Genomic DNA, 21,314 nt, shown 5'->3' on the forward strand with positions numbered 1-21,314 from the left:
CCATCAAAACGTAACTATTAGAAATCACACGAAACAATTTACCCAAATATGTCGGCATTTCGAATGCATCCACTAATTGTCGACTCTAATTATGCATTTAATGACGAAATTATGCGTTTTGTAGACGTATTAAGTGTTCAAATTAAACGACTACTTCAGGTTTTTGGGAGAGATACGTTCACGTTTACAAGAATTGGTATGCAATTGTTTAAACTCATACGCTGGTTTAAAATATTTTCCATCAACCTTGCTGTCTCCGAACTAGATTTTTTGGCAAAGCAAGAGGTCAAAGTGGTGCTCATAAAACATTTTTATAAAATTTTTTCAGCTTGGCCCCCTGGCGCAATGGCTGTTTTCGTTGAGCTGAAAAATTAAAATTTTATTAAAATTTCTCCCCAGATCGTTTTCATTTTGTGCCGCAGAAAGTGGCAAATAATCTTGAAGTTGTGTGTATGAAAAGTGTGCAAGGACTCTCTCCCAGGAATTGGCCAAGATGATGGAGGCAATGAGAATGGCCAAGAAGAAAAGGCAGCGGCAGACGAAGAGGAAAACTGAATGTTCGCAATCGATATGGTGAGCTTTTTTCGGGTTCACAGCGTGGAGACAGTGCGAATTCCTTTACCTTAATTAAAAAAGTTTACAATTTCTCCTGGCACTGTGACAGCCCCGCCCATCCTCCACCGCCCCCTTTTGTGTGTGTGTGTGTGTGTTTCTGCTTTTGCCTTTGCACTTGTATTTGTGTGTCACATAATAAGCCGGGAAAGTGCGTCAAAAAATCAACTGCTAAACAATGAGCAGCAACTTTGCCTCACTTGCCACCATTTTGCTCCTTGAAAGCCTGCGGGAATCAGCTGCCAACTTATTTATTCCTTATTCTCCTACCCCCCGCACAGCAAAACCAAAACCCCAGTGTTTTATTTTATTTTGTTTGCTGTTTCTGGCGTCGGCTGGCAGAAAGTTTTAAAATAAACTTGCGTCATAAAAATTTCAAAAGTTTTGCCAAAGCACGAAAAACAAAAACAGAAATTTGCGTTAATTTTGAAGCCAACGAGGAACGAAATGGGGCGAAACGAACCGGAATGGAACGGAAGGCGCTGGCAAGAGGAAGAGCAACATTTGCTTTTTATGCTCATGTTTCGTCGCGCTCAAAAAGTTGTTCTAATAAATGCTGATGCACATGAAAATAATTACAAAATGGGCGGAAGAAAAACAATTCAATTTTCAGCTGAAAGGAGGAGAAACACTTTGTCCCTAAATCTATTAGTAATTTTATGCAAGTTTAATAGTCTCGGCAAGCAGTTCACACAACAAATACTTGCTATTAACCTTCTGAATTAATCACCCAACATATTTACTGAAAAATTTATAATAATCATAATTTCAAACTTGAGCAAATGTGATTCTTGTCATAATTTTAAGATGCTCGCAAGCTGTTTCAATCTCCATTTTTTATGGTCATTGCTGCCTGGCATCTTCATCATCGTTATGGACATTTCAACTCGTTTTCATTTTATGATCCGATTTGAAGGTCATAAAGCCAAGAAATTTTTTTTCGACAACAAATCCGTTAAGACTTTTTCGCCCCTCAGCGCACCGAAACCAGTAGCTTTTGCCCTTTCCCAAGCGACTTGCGGGCTTTGTCTTGGCCAGAAAAGCGGCGCGAATGACGAAGAAACGCATTAAAACTGATTTATTGCTGCAGATAAGTTTGGATTTATATGCCAGTGGCGGAATGTCTGCTCTGCTCGCTTCACCAACGCACACAATTTTCCGCCGCGATTTTCGGCAAAAATGTTGCCAGCGCTTTGCGTGCCCTAATCTGTTGGAATTTACCCCGCAGTCAAATACAAAAACCTTTGGCACATTTAATTAAGATTTAACCTTTAATTACGATTTAAAAAGATTACAATGTCAAATTCACGCTATCATCTAACCCAACCACCGCCCACCCATCGCCCACTTCCCACTTCCTTTCCTACACTGGTTCCACTTGGCGTCGCATTCCCACATCGTCAGCTACTTTCGCCGAGAGCGATTCTCGATATGCGACCACGGGAAGGATGTGATTACATTCGGGGGCTAGCAGACCAGCTACGAGTATTGCATATCATTTTCTATTCGCAACACTGCGAGAAAATATGGCAAAATGTCACGACACAATGTGTGGTAAGTCTGGATAATTCAGGACTACTGTTCTGATATCAATTGAGTAACTATAGCTAAGTATAAAAGTATAGGATATTGTGTAGATATTTGAATTTGAATAATATTTATAGTTTCTATAAGTGCATGGTCATTTCTCGCAGTGCAAGGTTCTCGAAACTCCTTGCGAATTGCGAATTTTTCGTCCTTTCATGCCCCTCCACTCAATGGCTCGCAAATTATGCAAGCAATGGGCGTAGCAAACTAAATGATGCTATGGCATTATCGTTATCGTTATCGCAATCGTAATCGACCCTGTAATTGTTCTCCCCCCCAAGCAAAATGGAGATATTCATGCAAATGCCAACAAAAGATGAAAAAAAGGGGATTGGCTGAAGGGGATTGCCTTTTGAAATCGGTGACCCCGACGTGATGCGAATCAAGTGTAATTTATTTTGCTCAACACTCTCGAATTCATGTCACTTGTGCATTATTTGTAAGCAACCATCAATTGGCTGCATGTAAGTTATAAGAATCTATGGATCAACAATAAGAAGAATGGGGATACAGAGTCTTACATTTTATTTGTTTGATTAATGGTATTTAACGCAATAAGTATATTAAATTTGATTAGCGCATAACACAGAAGCGAATTGTTGACATTGGCTTTTAATTATGAAATTTAATTTAATCGGCTTCGGATAAAAAATCGCTGATAAATATTAGATAGCGTTGTGTAAAACTTTTCAACGTTCTGTGTAAACAAAACTGAGTTTGTTCTTCCTACAGAGACTTCCTCTTCTTATTTTTCATTAAGTTTTCCTTTTTCACTTTTGCGAACCTTTTGTGAATTGGTGTGTGTTTGTGTGTGTGTGTGTGTGTAGCTGGTCTTGTTCTCGTTGTTTTTGGCGTCATTGTTTCGCTTAGCGATATTAAGAGCTTTTGTTGGGTCCGCTAGTTTGAACGAGCTTGCTTGTCTAACACCTCTCTTTTTTATGCACTGAAAACTATTTTTAGGAATAGTAAAAAACATGGTAATATTACGCTAATTAAAAATATTACTATAGCTAGATCTAAGCGATTAATGAAGCAGTTTAAATAGTATTCAAACATTTGGCTGACAGTTTCTTTTGAGCTTTTGCTCTCAGTGTAGAGTCCACTCAGCCACGCCCCCTTCTCACTGGCACCAAGTGTGTGGGCGTTAATATTCATTACAATGTCAAACGCAATATCTTGGGACAAACGCAGGGACATGTTCTTGTTCTTGTCGTCCTTTATCTGGGCTTTATCCCTCCTTTCCCCACTTCCACCCCCCTCCGAAACATGCTGCTTTCACTCGGCCTTTGCTTTCTCCTATTTTATTTTACTTTATTTATGCCCATGCCTACCCATAAGTTTATTATTTATAATCTCACTCAAGTGCGACACTTTTCTACGAGTGTGCTTACATTTGATCCCCCTGCCCCACTCCGCACACTCGCGCCCAACTTTTTATGTACGCCCTTTGGCAATCGGTTTATATTTTGTATGGTTTATTAACAATTTGCGCTGCACAACAAAGCAAAGTGTATATGTATGCTTTATGGACGCACACATACATAGTAGAAACCGCCCAGTGGGCCTACTTTAATGACCGCCGCTGTGGCGCACAAAAATATTGTCGCCTCAGCGGAAAGTACAAGGCAAAAAGAAATGTTTTTTATTGCATTTTATTGTTAAAGACATTTCCACTTTTATGCTCTCATAAAACCCAGACAAATGCGCCATTTTGTGCCTCCAGGCTCCAAATTGAATTACACAAATACCATATTTGTGAAAATAAAAGGGCAAACGAAAAACCTTAAAGTTAATATGCTTTAAATGCCATATCGCATAACAGACTTTTCCTATTTTAAAGCGCTGTTTGATTCGTTTTCAACATTTTAAGCCTGCATTAAAATGTCTACCGATTTATTCAAATTTCTATTCACCACAAATGGCAAAGTGAAATAATAATCATTTTTCCCATGACAAAATGTAATGAATGCCCTTTGCTGCACTTTGTTCCTTATTTTTGCCGTTTTCATTTTCAAACTGCAATTTGTACTAAGCTGATTGCGAATTGCAAAATTTATCATCATGGTATGGAAATAAGTTATGTAAACATATAAAAGGGACGCAAATGTGTGCGGCTTTGAATGTTTATTTGCCAGAAATTAATAAAGCTTTTCGTACTCAATCTCGTCATAAGCTCTGAAAATTCTTTTGGCAAATGCTAACATAATTTAAATTAAAGATATCTGTAAATTACTAGAGTTAATCGAATTAATCTTTCCGATAAATTTAAGGTGATAACATATCGTGCTTAATTGTATAACAATCGCTAATCGAAGCTAAAGAAAACGATTTATCGTCGCGAACGTTTAATTATTCCTTATAGATAAATGCAGCAATTAACCGTGAAAGCCTTTGCATTGGATGTTTTTCCCGACATCTGTTCTATTATTTCCACATGCATTCACTGCTATCGATTAATATCTATGGGTCATTGTGTTGTCTGGATAACAAAGGACTGAAAAATTATCGATTTTCGATTTGTGCGTGCGTGTGTGTGTGTGTGCCTTCTATGTGTGTATGTGTGTGTTCGGCAGGCATTCAAATAGCGGGCAACAAATGTCGTTTATTGTACACATACAAAAGGGGGAAAGAAGAAAGCGGAGAAAGCGGCAGGGAGTTGAAAGGACAAATGTCAAAGAGCAGCCGACGCCTGCTTGATTACCAAAAAAAAAAGGAAAAGACAGGCGGGTGGAGGTTAAAGGGAGGAACGTACAAGCTGAAAGCAGAACGAAGAGGAGCACGGATAGTAGACAAACGGAGGAGAGGAGAGGACGAATGCGAGGAGACGACGGAGCAGGAGGATAACAAAGGGCAATGCGCTCAGCCGCCTGTTGAATGTCAAAAGTAACGGTATACAGACCCCTTATTCTGCCTGCAAATGACAATGGAAGCCATAATAATGTCGCTGTGTGCGTGAGTAAGTGCGAGTGAGTAAGTGAGTGCGTGAATGTGTGCTAGTGAACTCAACGGAGTGTCGGCATTTGTGGCTGTGTGTGTTGGTGAGCGACGGGCGATGTGAGAGCATTCCATTTGCCTGTGTAATGCAATTTGCTAGGAAACCTCCTTCAGCTATTTTTCCCCATTTCATCGTTTCTTTTGGCCATCCTTCGATTTTCCATGCCGCCAAAAAGAATGCGAATTTTTATACAACATAATGAACACTTTATTTGTTCTACAAAATATATTTAAATTCAGTAAATAATTTATTGAGAAGCTTTATGCTAATGCTTCTTATTGACAGAGATTAGCTTACCAAAATTGGTGTTATGATATTTTTAAATATTCATTCCATTTTCAACACCAACAGCTGTTTTTGTTGCATGTCCTTCGCCGCCCCTTGTGTGTGTATTTTTTTTCGCCCGCCACAACAACTAATTGACTTTCAATGGAAGCTGCGCCCTCTCAATTACGCCACGTAACTTAGTTAGGCTTGTGATGTATGGCACTATGTAGTACAACGCGCACACATTACCCCCGCCACCTAAGCAAAAAAAAAGTTCATTTTGATTATGGGCCGCAAAAAGCCTGCAAAGTAAAATGTCTTTATTCAAAAAGCCAAACTACATGACAACAACGTTGGCAGGATAACGAATCAACAACAACAACGGCAGGAACGATGACAGCAACAACGCCTGTAAATCCTATAAGCCACAATATTTACTGTGATGGCACAGTGGGCGATGTGGGCATGCAACGGGGCAAAAAAAGGGGCGCCAGCAGTAGTTATACGAAAATGGGGTGCGAAAAAACCAGAAAATCCACCAATCCCATTTTGCGGTCAAGGGTTCGACGAGATGCTACATTTCATTAGATTAAGAACCAAATTTTATGGTAACATAAGTTATATACATTTGTTATTTGTTAAATATAACCTATAACTACAAATAATAATAATTATAACCTGTACAACAGTACGTATGGGTAACATCTTAGCTCACAAATTGCTCATACGCACCGTTGTTTTTCACTTGAGAGTCATTTAAAGTGTTTTAAACTTTAAAAAACGGAATATAGCCCAGAATTCTCATCTGACCTGCTCTCTAAAACACCTCGCCGTTTTCACACGGATTGCTTGTGGAAAAAAGGCGGGAAAGCAGAGCAGGAAAAACAAATGATGAAGAGAAGTGAAGAGAAGGGAAAGGTAAGAGATGGGAAAAGGCAGCTCTGGCAACAAAGCAACAACTAAAATTGAAAGGCAGACAAATAAAAAGTGACGAGCAGGAAAACACATACATGCATAAGAAGGGGAAAAAGGGATGCTGAGCAACATGATAAAGGCACAAAAATCAATTTCTGTGTCATTTTTTTCCTTTTTTTCTCTTTTTTTTAGGCGCCGCGTGTGAAGCAAGACGAGAAACACAAAAAATGCGTGCGGTTTCGTAAAAAAAAAGAAGAACAACAAAAAATTGAGAACTTGGGGCGAGAAAAGTGGGTGGGAAAAGCCGAGGTCCCGAACCGCACAAAATGCCGCTCATATTTCAAAACAGTTTCGGGAATGTCCTTGGATTTGTCAGTGCTTTTTCTCGCCGGAGCGAAACAGGAAACAGGAATAGCGGAAAAAAGGGGAAAAATACAATTAAGTGCAGCCAACGCATAAATCTTTCGAACAAAATAAGTCGCCAGACGGGGAATTTTGGCCAAAATTGTTGCCATTGTTATTGATAAACCCCGAGCGAAGGGCCAAAATAACTTCTGGGAACTGCATGGTCAGTTAAGAAGTTTGAAATGCCATTCAGTTTTGATAGTTGATGATAATTAAAAATGCTAAGAATGGCATAAATCTAATTATAGTAGTGAACACGAAAATTAAGTTCCTCATAATTATTTGTAAGCCACCTCTACCATTTATAATACCCGCAGTATTTTGAATTTAATGCGATTTTTTGCGTAATAAAAAAACAGACTAAATATTCACCGCAAAAATAAGGATTTTATACATATTCCCAACCCAAATGAAGACATAAAATCCCTCAGATTAGGTAGCAAACTCCCCGGAAAATGCAAAAATACCGCCTACAGAGGTAAAATGCGAACGAGCAAATGTGGGCGCACGCTGGGCGTGGGCGTGGCGCTCTGGGCGAGGGAAAATATTGCTGACAAGCGAAAAGCACTAGAAAATTTACGAACGAGTGAATTTTGTGCGGTGGTAGTATCATATATTTTGTAGTGAGTATTTCGCATTTTGTAGTTTTTGATGTTGTGTAGTTTTATATTTATTGCATTGTTTACCGAGCGGGGCGAAAGGCAATGACAAGTCGGCCTGCTGCCCCGCCCACTTTTCCATTTTCAAAGGGGGCGTTGCTTTGCCGTTAGCAACAAAGTCACAAGTTATTTATGTGAAAGTCTCGTTTCGTCGTTGCGTGTCTTTGCATTGGATTCGATTTGACGCGAGTGCTTTGATTATTTTACAGCCTTTTTCTGCTTTGATTTTTCGCCCGAATTTCCCGCACCGAATCCCAAAGCCCCCCGATTTTCCCGGGCGTGCGTTTTTCTGCAGTCTAGCCGGGGGAAAATTTATGCCGACATCGCCTATATTTATAGACACCTTCACCTGTCTTGCCAAAAGTCACTTACGAAATTAAATTTGTTGCCGCCACTCGTGCCCTCTCTTTCGCCCCATCCTTGTGCCAACTCTTTCTAGCCGGATCCATTGCAATGGTAAGAATATACAAATTTTCGTTGATTTTTTCTTTGTCTTAGATTGTCAACAGATTGTACTCAAAGGTATTGTCAATTATTTTTCTTTGCTCACATTTTTCGCTGCCATCGATTGGTGGTAGTGTTGGGAAATGGAAAGCGGGGGGAATGGCGCAATATGGGTAACGGTTATGTGGATGGCGCGAAAATCACAGGAATAGACGGGAAAAGAGTTTCGCCTGGAAATGGTTATTATTTGTAACCTATTATATTTTGTGACAAAAAAATATTATAATCTATTAATTTATGTATGACCCATTTTGCAACAAAATTTATGTTCATATATTTAGATGAATAATAAAAATATTTATTGGCATCGTATGTAAATAAACTTTTAATGCATTTTAAAGTGCTTTAAACAGTCTTAATAGCCAATAATATTTGGGTTAACTAAACTAGCTTGATCAAGTAAATAAAGAGTGAAATTGAAGTAAACAAGTTGTAAACGTAATGAACTAAAAAAAGACTGTAACTCGTATGGAAAAAGTTTTAACTTTCCCTTCATCTCGTCTAAATTGTTGAAGTTTTTAAAGGTGCGTGGAAAGTAATTGAAATGCGGGCTTAAAAACTTTTTAATGCAACCGGGTTTTGCTTTCTTTCAATTCAAAAAAAATTCCTCGTTTCGTTTATTCACTTGTTTGTCTTCTGTGGCAACATTACGATTTTTTGGTTTTCCGTGGAAAAACAACGTTCTCAAATTGAGCGTAAGTAGGTAAAATGCCAAACAAAGTAGGAGTAAAAGTAAAGTAAACCATTCCAGTGACATGTCTTTGGCATATTAATAAATAATACATCAGAAATCTCTTGGGCATATTATCAACATACACTCCCTCACTTTTGACTCGTTTATTATTTATATTATTTTATTGTGCACTGCGTCGTTGACAAAATGTTGTTTTCGCCCAATTTCTTATATTTTTCCATAAGCAAAACATTGAAGGCATATAACGAAATCAGTAAGCTATTTCAAATGTTCGATGATTAAAACTTATACGCAAATTGGTCCCAATAAATACTCGTTAAAAATTCCATTAATTTTACGTGTGTATTCCATATTAGATTGCTTATGCCGAAATGGAATAATTTAAACTTAATTTAATGATAAACGCATGAATAAATGCGTTTTTTTTTTGTCGCACAGTAACAAATTAATTTAGCTTAAGCTTTTGCAGCCGGCTTTATTATTTGTAAATTCCATTTAAATTGCCACAAAGGCGAACGCAATGAATTTAAATGAATTTCGAGCTTGGTTTTAAATCGTTTTCCGATCGCATTTTCCGCATTTCCCAGCTAAATTGTTGCGGGGCTGCCGCTCATCGTTCCAAAGCAAATATTTGCCATGTCACAATGTTGCAAATACTTTTGCAGCCAGTTACAAAAAACAAAAACAAAAAAACGGGCAAATAATAGGTAGTAACAAAAAATAGATAAATAAATCACTGCGAAGGACGACAACATTGCCGTTGTTGTTGTTGTTGTTGATTGTTGATTTTTTAGTGGTGATTAATACAATGTTAGTGTGTGTGTGTGTGCTGAGCATTTTTATGCACTTGCTGTTGGAATTTTCCTTCGTGGCTTTTCCACTTTCCTTTTTTCTGTTGGTTGTTTGTTTTCTTTGTTGTTTGTGCAGCGCACGATTTCATTAATTATTTATTTATTTGGCTACTCACCCGCAATTGTTGTTGTTGTAGTTGCTGTTGTCCTTGTTGTTTTTGCTGACTTGCTGTTGCTTTTTTGTTTTTTGTTTTTCTTTTTGGTTTGTTGTTTGATAGTTGCCACAAATCAATCAAACGCCCGACTCGAATATATATAAATCGGTTTGTTTATGGATCTGTATATATTTAAGTATTTTTCTATGGAATTTCTCTGCTTACTTTTTCGCTCTTCACATTGTTTCTCTCAGTGTATCTATGATTTATGCCACAGAAATACATTACTTTTGCTACTCGTGTCATGGTGAAAATAATAAATTTATTTCATAATTTATATCCTTAAACATTTATTCATTGCATCGGTCAGTTTGTTTAATCCGCCATTCATGATTTATTTAGCAAGCGAAAAGTGCGAAAGTGCGAAAGAACCGAGAAAATATTATGAAAAGATACCATAATTCGATCCAGCCGTTAAATACAAGTGTAAACATAAGTTTAACATTGTACTCGATTAGAGTAAACAACTTGTAAACTAACAAATAACTGGGCTGCTACTACAATTTTTTCCCGCTGAGCTTATAATGTTTTTAAAAACTTCTCGCATACATATGTATATAAAGCAATTCCATGAATAATACCTGACTGCTTAAGAGCTGTCATTGCCTGCATAGATCCAATCTCGAAACTATAATAATAATAACAATAAGCACCACCGAGTGAAGGTGCCAAATATTTATGCACATAAATCGACGCCAAATGTTGGTGGCCAATAGTGAATTACACGCAAATTACAATCGCTAAGAATAATCAAAGCAATTTTAATTCAAATTCAGCCGAGCAATGCATTTTTCAAACGAAAAAGCCTTTTGTTTACGCCACAAAAACGATGAAAAACGGCCCAAAATGCTAAACAAAAATGGTTTCTGAATGAAAAATCAACGCCCAGCGAAGTGAATTAGTGTCGCTCTCTCTATGACCATATATTTTCTGGCTGATTTCTGATTTTGTATGACGCTTTAAACACATTACGAAAATCAACAAATAATGTTTATCGATTACATGAGAACAGTGAGCCGCGTATTTGGTTCACTCACATTTTGTGACGAGTTTCCATTCGATTTCTTCTTCCATTTCTTCCGTTTGCCAAACTTGACACTAAGCCCTTTGATTCAGCTGGGAATTTGGCTCCTTTGAGCCAATCAGATTTGCATTAGCTTCAGTCGAAAGTTGAGCGACACTCAATGGCGAAGGAAAAATGGAAAAATCAAAGAGAAAGGCGACAGTTGGAAAGGCAAAGCCAAGTGGAATGTATCTGCAAAAACCAGCCGCTGGTCGCAAAGTAGTTTGACCAAAAGGCCCACTCGCAAGTTGGCCCAAAAATGTGTCAACTCACTAAGGGCAGCCTGATGGAAAGCTGCTTAACGAACTTGAAATATCATTATGGTTATGCAATTTTTAGCTTGATAACTTTAAGCTGCACTAATATTATTATCAAGTTAAAATAATGCCAAACTAAGGCAATATACCCGCTGGCAAATATCACCAATTAAGATGGGCTTTATCGCATAATGTCTCGCATTCCTTGGCACTGACTTTAAATGCAGCAATTTTCATAAATATTTGCAGCTGCGGCCCAAGCGGCGTATGTGTAATATTTCTAATGCCCAAAAAAGATTTCGCTGCAGCTGGCCAAATGAAATGCGCTCAAAATGCTCCAGCGCACACAGGGCGTATGCGCAACATTTTTATAATTATGCGTCGGCAGCTGCAAGTTAAACACGCCAAATGCAATTAAATGCTTTAAACGGTGTTCACTGTTTTTTTTCGTCCTTTTTTTTTGGCAAATTTCTGCTATATTTTTTGAATTTCCTTGCCTTTTTTTCATTCTCAGCTTTGTTTTGTTTTTTAATTAAAAATTGAAACTAAAGCTCCCAAGCAGCTTAAATATTTAACAAGTGAACAGGAATGGTGTGTGTGTGTGGGTTAAGGAATGGGGGCAGCAGGGGGTTAAGGGACGACCCATGCGGAGACAATTAGAAATGCTTTTCGCAGGCGGCAAAGGGGGCGTGGCTGGCGCGTGTGGCAGCCAGTTTTTATGGGAGAAGAAATTCCGTTTTATGCGAATGCCATTGCATACTTTCGGGAGTTGGAGAGTGCCAGGCGAATATTACGTTTACAGGGTGTGAGATTGGTCTAAAGATATTTGCTAGATTGCTCTTTACATTCTGCTCTGTACTGTGGATTTTAAGGCCAAAATGGTATGCATTTAAATCACATAATTTCTGACCAGAAGTAGTCAATTGGCAGGGTTTCATATTCCACGCTCAATTACAGGGTATATTGCGCCCTAATCCATTGCATGCCGTAATGGCATTGTGCCCGGCAAGCATTTGTAATTAATTTGGCACAGAGACACACGGGCTTAGTTTTTTGTTGGTCGAACAAAGCAAATCGCCGGGGAGCACACACACACACTCACACACAGGCAACAGGGAAATGGGTTGGGAAAGTCAGTGGGAAAACTCTAAGGTGCGACTCAAACATTCGGGGACTGAACACTTGAAGCCAAAATGGTTCCATTCCAAAGGGCAAACAGCATGCGAATTGAGCCATGGTCCATCCCACAGCCGTTGCTGTCTGATTGCGGCGAGGTGCTAAGCCGATTTGGCTGCTGAATAGGCTTACACTATTTAATTTGCCATCACACTGCTTTCAGAGTGTTTGTTTTTGTGTAGCGTATTTAAGCCAATTTTAAGTACAACAGAGAGCAGTTTAACGCAGGCAAAAGTGCTTTTAAGTTAAGAAACTTTCTTTGGGTAAATAAATATTTAAATCCAAGTTTAACGAACTCATTTGCTAATCTATTTTTCAAATATCTACTTAAATAGGTGCTTGGATTGTGTTTTTTCCGCTTCACTATAAATATATAAGCTTTGCCAGAACTTTAAATTAAATTAATTCTTTGGAAAATCGTTTAAAATAATCTTCCAAGAAAATACAAAAATCTACTTCCGACATTTAAATGTTTCAAGTCAATATTGAAATAAATCTAAAAAATTTCCACAGACACTTGCGAGCAATTTCAAAAATGTTTCGGGAAATTCTCATGGTCATTATATTAAAATTTTAGAGCATTTTTACTGCTTTCGAAAACGACTTTTTTATAGGGTATTTGATGAATTATGCATTCATTTCATGTTGTTTAGGATAAATGTTTTTGAGCACATAAAAAAAATACAGCCGAACAACTGGGGAATATGGACTTTTCCAATCGTATTTCGTTTTATATTTGATCACAGAAAAAAAAAGGTTTAACCAAAACTCACAACAGGAACTGTTCTATATTTCGTTTTTCGATAACAACTTTAAAATGTTTTTTTTTTTTAATTTTTAAGTTAGCTTTTTTTTTGGCCCGCGCCAATTGACAAGACGACGAGTAATTTTCCCAGATTTTCCCCAGTTTTTCTAGTTTCTTTCTTTTCGCTAGTAAAGCACGTCGTGCCGTCGGCAAAGCTGAACGAGAACTGAAATCAGAATCAAAAAATGCGATGGACGATGCCGAAAAGCGAGAAGCGAAACGAAGTGAGTCGAAGCGCGGCGAAAGGAGAGCAGGCAGCGATTTTCCCGCTTTTCCGACCATCTCGCATGCGAGATTTTCTATCGCAGCGATGGGAAATTCTCTGGGCGCACCGAATTTCCCTTGTGACGCAGCAAACGACAGCGAATCTGAAGGTTCGGCTGGCTGGCTGACTGCTTTTCATCTGGGCCGATTTTCTATTTGGCCAAAGAGAGAGCATCACTCGGTCTCGTTTTTTCTTTGGCCAAATTGTGGGCCTACCTGTTGCTTAGCAACTCGGCTAAAAAGCGAGGAACTGGAAACTGGGAGCTGCGAGCTGGGAACTGGCAATTCGCGGATTGGCTTGGGGTAGGTAGTGAAGCACTCATTATTTCATTGTCGGGTGCCAAAAAAAAGTTAGAATTTCGTTTTACTGCCAGCTGTTGCCAATAAAACAATTGAATCGTGTAAAATATGATAATATTTTAATAATACAAGAGCCCATTGTTTCTCACACATTGTTTACCCTATAACAACTGAAAATTAATAAAAATCAAGTTTAACCATTTTTCAAAATGTATTATTATTGTTTCCAAAAAAAAACCACGATTCTTATTCCTTTTTTAGATCCCATCTGCACAATATGCATGTATGAATTATAATTTACAGTATAAATAATGAATTACCAATATCAAATATACAAAATAAATACTCAAAACAACCCACATAAATAATACAGAATAAATTCAGAATTACCTGCCCTCCTCCGCGCTTCTCATTCGAGACACTTAAACAGCTTCGCCGGCCACTTTCTCCAGTCTTTCTCGTCAGTGTTACTCATCAAATTACTTGGCACTTAATTGATTCGTGTGCGGAAAAGACGAGACTGGGAGCCCTTGAATGGCTTATAATTCCCCAGCCCCCCAGCTAGTATCCGAATTACTGACTGCAATTGATGCGACTACCGGCGCAATGCCCACACTCGAATGCTATCATCGGTAACTCATTTACATGCGAATTTGCCGAATGTCATTTGGATATTTTGACAGTCTTGCCTTCGACTCAAGTGGGCATACGAAAACAAGGAGCCATATGTTTGCACTAGCATTTTCCATTCCCATGTCTTGACCTGACCCTCTTCAAGTGCCAGGGAAAGTCTGTCCTTAAGTGACGATATTTACAACGAGGATATTTCTTGGCTTAAGTCCCGTTAATATTATATTATCAGAAAATGAATTTACTTGAAAATGTATTCCATATGTTTGTCCACATTTATCACATGTTTAATTTCTTAATTTTGGAAACTTAAGAAATGTTTAAATAATAATAATAATAATAGATTTCTATCGTTTTTATCGCTCAGCTGGCACTTTTTGATTCCATTCAGCAGTGGCAACGGCAAAACTACCAAGGAAAGCCAGAATGAGACCAAGAATGGCAAATGCCACTCAACACTCAACATGCCAAATACAAACAGAGAACTGAAACAAGAGCAAGGTGGTAAAAGGGGGGCGGCGAAGGGGCGTGGCTGCTTTGGGGGCTGTTGGTAAAGGGGAATCCCAGGGCATATTGAAGGCAGCAGAAGTGTAAACAGGAAACGTGATATTTGACAGATGAGTGTAGATATTTAGATACGAACATAAATACTACTTATGCCCTGGGAAACCACCCCGTGCAGCCATTTGCTGTGCCCGTCCCCTAGATGCCACCCTATCCCTAATATGTCAAAATTTCTCGCAGTGTGCCGAATTCTCCAGTGTTTGCCGACGCCTCCGCAGTCAGTGTCTCTGGTGTCTTATTGATTTTCTCCTATAGCTTTCACTTGCCGCAATTTGAAGTGCTACACTCACACACCCACAGATACTCACGCATACAGACGCAAGCACGCATAAAAGCGAAAAAGAGATGAAAACGGAGCCACCAAGAAGGCAACGAGAGGAATAAACCACAAAGAGAGACATGAGGCGAAAAGAATCGAAAATAAGTAAATATTTTGATGGATAACTGCTTTTCTCCTGCTTGGCAATGCTGATTTTCATCACTTTTCAAATAAAAAAGGAAAAAACTTACAAAATATAGGTGAATAATTAATTAAAAGTTTATTTGTGGAATGGATATTCGTATGGAATAGGGCATTGTCAAGAAGTGAGTGCAAATAAATTCTATTTTAGCTAACAAAGAATCATTAAAAAAGTGCAGAGATGCTAGTTGTATTGTATATTTGAAGCATCGAAACATTTTCTACTGTATATTTTTGATTGTTTTACCACTTTATCTGCGCATACAAAACCAATTTGGTTCCCTTTGCCACTCGGGCGTATGCTCGATAAAATCCATGGAGCCCTGAAACCGCACCGATGCATCGGTGCCATCGCGATGGCAAGCCACAGTGAAAGCTCACCACAGACGAACGGGGATTTTCCAAGCCACTCGGCGAACTCTTGAATCTATTGCATACTTTTGCGGGCTGTGACAAATGTCGAAGAGGTCGTTTAACCAGAAATTAATCAATAAAACCGCTTTGATTGTGGCTGAGAAAGTCATACATCCTAAGACTGTGATATTCGACAGATACGGATACGGATGTTGTTTAGTGTGGCAAAGTGTTAAATCGAATCGAAGTAAACTAATTAGTTCACAATTAATTATTTGGTGGGAAATGTGAATTTAAGACCTATGGAATTTATGACCATAAAAGGTTTTGACAGCTTAAGATTTGATGATAATTCGTTTATACACTTTAATCGTGCATTTTAAACATGAGATACTTTTGCATACTTATATTATAGCTACCAAGTTAATGCGAAAATCCCACTGATAATATTAAAGATTAATTAAAAAATAATTAATCAGTTCAATTCACAATAAATAACGATAATTAATCACTGACTCGCATTTACTCGTATTTATTGTCCATTTCTGCAGTTTCAGACAAAAGTGGCTTTCACTTGCATTCCCCGAATAGTTAATTATAAATTCCGTATAACCGCTTAAAAAATATAAATATTTAAATCAGCATGGACACAAACTGAGTAAATATCGTACATAGAAGAAGTATTCATTTATCTACCCGTCAATTGCGCACTTGATGTTTAATGACTGACAGATTTCCACCCGCCCTTTCGATTTTATATTTCCCAGCGAAACAAAGAAAATGCTTGAAATGTATAAATATATATATATGTATATATAAGTGCGATAACGAGCGAAAAAAGGAGAAATACGTAAGAAAAATATGATATGGAAATGAGTTTGCATTTTACTCACAGTCATAATAGTCGTATCGATCCGCTTCGCTGGGATTATTGCTGCCCATGATTTTGGCAAAAACTGTGGAGAAAAAATACAACAAGCGGATGGTTGAAAAAACAAGAAAACGATTTAAGAGCTGCCACCAAAGGGTTAACAACAACGTGGACAATACAAACACAACGATGGGAAATCGCAGCAATTCAATTAAAATCGCTGACACAGACTCAAAGCGCTTGGCAAGGGTGAGGAAAAGCGTGAAAATCGAAGTAAAGCTGCCGGAGATTGAGGCGAATGAAAATAGACGCTAAAAGGGTTAAATGGAAATGCAGTTTTGGGCAACAAAAAGACATGCTTCTTTTGCCCGCTCGAATGGGCAAAAGTCAGATTAATACTGTGAGAAAAACTGCAAAACTGATATAACAGCAATATAGTTAGTTATTAATTATACATATATGTATGTTTTATATTTCCAGCAGCTACTCACGTTTGATGAAGGTCCTGCGAATGCGCAGGAAGCAGGATCGCGAGCGTGACAGGCGGACGAGCTCCTCCGGATGCGATCCGTTCTGGATGCAGATGATCGGCGCCAAGGGGGCGATGCGGCAGTGACTGCGACTGTGGCTGCGACTGCGACGCCGTCGTTCCAACAATGGAATGGCAACGAAATTCGGCGCCGGCTGAAGATGCAGCTGTTGTTGTTGTTGCTGCTGCTGCTGCAGCTGCACTGCACCGATTTCCGTTTCCGGTTCAACGCTGTTGTGGTGGTTATTATTGGTTGTACTATTGCTATTATTATTATTATTTAGACTGCTGGCATCGATGATGGTTATCACGTTGACAGCTGTCTCCCGCGCCGCTGAAATTTCAATTTCAAACAATTATTATAAAAAATACGTGCCAAAGAATTTTCCCTTAATCGATAATAAGTAACTTCAGTTTAGCTAAATGTCTTCGTTATATAATCTAAGATAATATATTATTTATTTAACTACAGCCGCGGAGAACATGTTCGCAATAAAAATGCATTTTACGTCAATGGGATATGTGTGTTTGACAAATTCGTTTTTTTCCGCTCACACATCATCTCGTGAATCATTTCGATGAATGCGAAGCGAGGGTAAAAACATCCAAGAATGGGGTTAGTGTGTGGGTGGCTGGGGAATTTCAATTTTCCTCACCGCTGTCATGTACCTGTCAATGGAATCGAGTTGGTGTTGCTGCTTAAAATGCATTTGAGTGCTGGTAAAAGTGAAGCAAAGTGCACTTTTCACACGGCGCGTTTTCTCAGCCAGTGTTGTACAAATTAAGAAAAAAAGCACACATCTGAAAAGGTATGTTAACTTCTGCAACAGAGCGTCTTTCCAATCGTAAATAATATTCCCATTCTGATGATTGCGATAACAATCAATCAAAGTGCTGCCTGCTAATTAAGTGTTGAAAAGCACACAAGCAAAAGTGCTCAACAAATACAAATACCAAACGAATACGAAACGAATGCCAACGAATACCAAAACGAATCTCAGCTCACTCACTTATCATCTCAACAGCTTGGACAGCCCTTTTCCATTTGACTCAAATGCAATTCATTTGATTTATTTGCCCTGCCAGCTGCTTAGCTATTTTCAAGTTGCAAAGAAGCTGCACTGCAAATGAAGGGGCCAACTTGAATTGGAGAATTTTTGGGGAGTTACCGTGACTTTGGGCTGGCAAGTGAGAAAAACACACACATTCGCTGGCAGCTTTTCTTTGGGGATGTTCAGTAAAGTGTCAGTGTCGCAGGCAAGGGGGGTCAAATAAATCGTTTAAAATGTAACTAACTATACTTAGATTTAACATTAGCTAATAAGACGAGTTTGTAACTGAGCTTTTTGTTCAAAAATTAATTTGAACCCATACTTTGTAAGTAGAATAACCGTATTTTTTCAGCACTTATTAAAACCATCTACTTTTTGAACCCCTTTGAACCACAGCCATGTGCCACCGACTCGGCTGGCTGGCTAATTTCTGGCTGATGGCCAACTGCAACTGGGTCTTTGGTTTGGGCGATTGGCTGCTCCTCCGATCTTGGTGTCGTTGGTCGTGTTTATTTGTTGCATATTTCAAACTGCTATCCAAGTGCCAACAAATGGCCATTCAACAGGCTGGGCGTGGAAAAAAAACCAAGAATAGAATAAAACATTTATCCTGGAATATGAAGCACAAATGCGATTCGAAGAAATCATAAATAATATCGGTTTATTTGCCATGAAGCCCACTCAATTAATTGCATTTCTGTGGCACTTTTAATGCACTATTTCGAGTGTCGTTAATTGTGCATCCAGAGCCTGCCACATGCCAATTGCAATTAGAATAATTGTTATTATGATTATTGGCACGTAGCACTGGCAATCGTAAATTTGCGCCTCGTTAAAACTCGGACAGAAAACCATAAACAAGCTAACAGTTTGAATATTGTCAATATCTCAAATAGCTTCAAGCTAATTTACAATCTTGCAAAAGTATTGGCAATAAATTAAACTGTAAAATGGTTTAAAAAAATTATAAAATGCTGTAAAAGTTGATACTTTAAAATGTATATGACTTTAAAATTAAATGAATATTTTAAACATATTTAATTTAAATTTAACACATATTTAATATTTATTTAATTAGATTTAAATTAATAAGAAATCAATTTACATATCTATTTAGTCAGCTATGAAAACTTCAGAAGCCATAAAAAAGTTTGCAAAAAAATATTTGAAACGTGTCTGAAAATAAATATGAAGTTTTTTTTTATTTAGCCAAGGGAAAAACATTTTCCAGGCGGCCTGCGTAAAATCTGTAAATAGTGCGATTTGTGTATATAAATATGTGTGTTGTGCATGGGCAAAGAAATTATTATTGTTATAATTTAGCTTGAAAAACAAGTAATTTTATAACCAAACATTTAAAAACAATCCTTACAGAAGCTCATAAAATCGCATACGAGAAGCCAGAGCCAAAATATTTATATTAATGATATGCATAAATACCCAATCCGCCGTCTTGTAAAAACTGAACTTTGCAGATCGCCGGGCGACGGAATATGTTTATGACGGGAAAACGAGACGCAATCTAAACAAAATCGCCGTTTGCAATGGAAACATATTCCAGACATTGTTTAGATCGCTGGCTTTTCTGGTCGACGGCTTTCAAGTTTTCAGCCTTCTGGCCGAATTGCAGTTTGATGGATAAACTACACCGATCAGCCGTAAATTGTCCCGATCGAAGGCCATTCCGTTTGCGGATATAATTCTGGCCAAGATTTATGACCCCAGCAGTCCGATTGGTTATCAATCCAAAATGCTATTCACATTGAGGGCAATCAATTGCAATGCCTGCGAAGGGTATTTTATCGGCGTATTCTGCGAAAGTTTTGCTCAATTTATATCATAGCTTTTTCGAAGTCATAAAGTTTTTCACGGCTTATGTGGGAAAATATTGAACAGCAATATTTTAAGACATTCCAAGGAAAATCAAAGAAATACACATAACTTTTATACGTCTTTATAGTAAAGTATGTTCATATGACTCATTTTATAATTTAAAACATAACATAAGAGGTATAAATTTTCATTAACCACCAAAGGAATAAATTTGTGTCCTTAAAATGTTTTATTTGCAGATGTAGTATTACATATAATTATTTAAGCACATCTATTTACTTAATGGAAAATCCCAGTGAGCTCATGTTTTTCACGCTTTTTCCGGGAAACAATTTCCCTGCAGCACAGTGTTCGTTTTTGCATCTGTCATTGGCCCCATTTCCACCTTCTGCAGCATTGCAAATCGATCAAACAGTCGGCTGAGATTGAGATTCAAATTTTTTGGGCAACGCAGTCTGACAGTTAAATGAACACATTTCACATATCACATTTTCCTCCCTTTTGCGCGGACAATAAACAATAATAAACACGGATACGCAATGCGAAAAACTTGGCAAATTGTTTTCCCAAAAACACAGTTTTTTTTTTTATTTTCCTCAAGCAGATTTCCGTTTTCGATCGAGCAAATCTGGTTCCGTTCGAATGAAACGAAGAGGAGTCATTAAATGTTCAAACATCAAAGATTTTCGAAAGCGGTTCTTGATCATTTTTTCGCATTTCCTACGGCAAAATAGTGAATGGTAAATATCTATTAATATTTATAATTTATTTTAATTAATTAAATTGAGAGAAGTGAGTGCGATTGCTAAACAACTAAATATCGAAGGCGAACTTGTGGGTGCGAACTGTTTCCCTTTGCTGTTCGCCTTTTTGTTCGGCACAAATAAAATATTTGGTTAGCTTTTTAAGACCAGAACACATGTTGCTCTGGGCCAATTAATGGTCGGAAAAGTTTCGCTGAGGTGTTTTAGATGATATTATCATGAAACTTATATTTATTTATTCAGTTTTGATAATCGCGCCATATAGCAGCGATTATGTTTGGTATGGGGCCATGTGATGGCCGTATTCCTGGGGCCACCAAATCTATTTCCAAATGCGAATCGCAGGCCATTCGAGGCGCCATGGGTGGTCATACTCCTCATGGTTTCGAGGAAAACTCTTTTCCCTTTTTGGCTTTTCGTTATAAATTTTCTTTCTTTCGTTTGTGAAAAGCCGCTTTGATGTTGGCAGGTAGCATCGATAGTATAAAGTATGGATGGCAGTGCATTTGGATTGCGAAAGTGAAATTAAACGAATTCCTCATCCAATTCCGGTCTGTGGAAATTGCTGGACAAACAAACCGAAATTAGCCCGGAGAATTTGCGCCCCCCCTCCCTCTGAATTTTGTGGGCAAACAACACACAACATTTCGTATGCAAACTCAAAATCAAACAAATACGAAAAACAATTGGTCAAAATCAAATTAAATTCGCTGACGGCGAGAGTTCTCATCCAAAATGTTGTTTATCT

At 38.1% G+C, this 21,314-nt stretch overlaps 1 protein-coding gene across 2 annotated transcripts in view; it reads right to left on the minus strand.

Moving 5' to 3' along the window:
• The window catches only part of LOC6617644, a 77,130-nt gene that overhangs the window by 55,099 nt on the left and 717 nt on the right, over window positions 1-21,314 (minus strand). For both annotated transcript variants that reach the window (XR_004362453.1, XM_032725103.1), the window contains exons 2-3: window positions 16,880-17,251; window positions 16,411-16,473 (exon numbers count right to left, since the gene is read on the minus strand). Coding sequence is in view for 1 of the 2 variants with exons in the window: in XM_032725103.1 (XP_032580994.1) it covers window positions 16,411-16,473; window positions 16,880-17,251 (435 nt within the window). In the remaining variant the exon portion in view is untranslated. The remainder of the gene's footprint in view (window positions 1-16,410; window positions 16,474-16,879; window positions 17,252-21,314) is intronic.

The sequence above is a fragment of the Drosophila sechellia genome, chromosome X (assembly GCF_004382195.2).
Source record: "Drosophila sechellia strain sech25 chromosome X, ASM438219v1, whole genome shotgun sequence".
Lineage (NCBI taxonomy): Eukaryota > Metazoa > Arthropoda > Insecta > Diptera > Drosophilidae > Drosophila > Drosophila sechellia.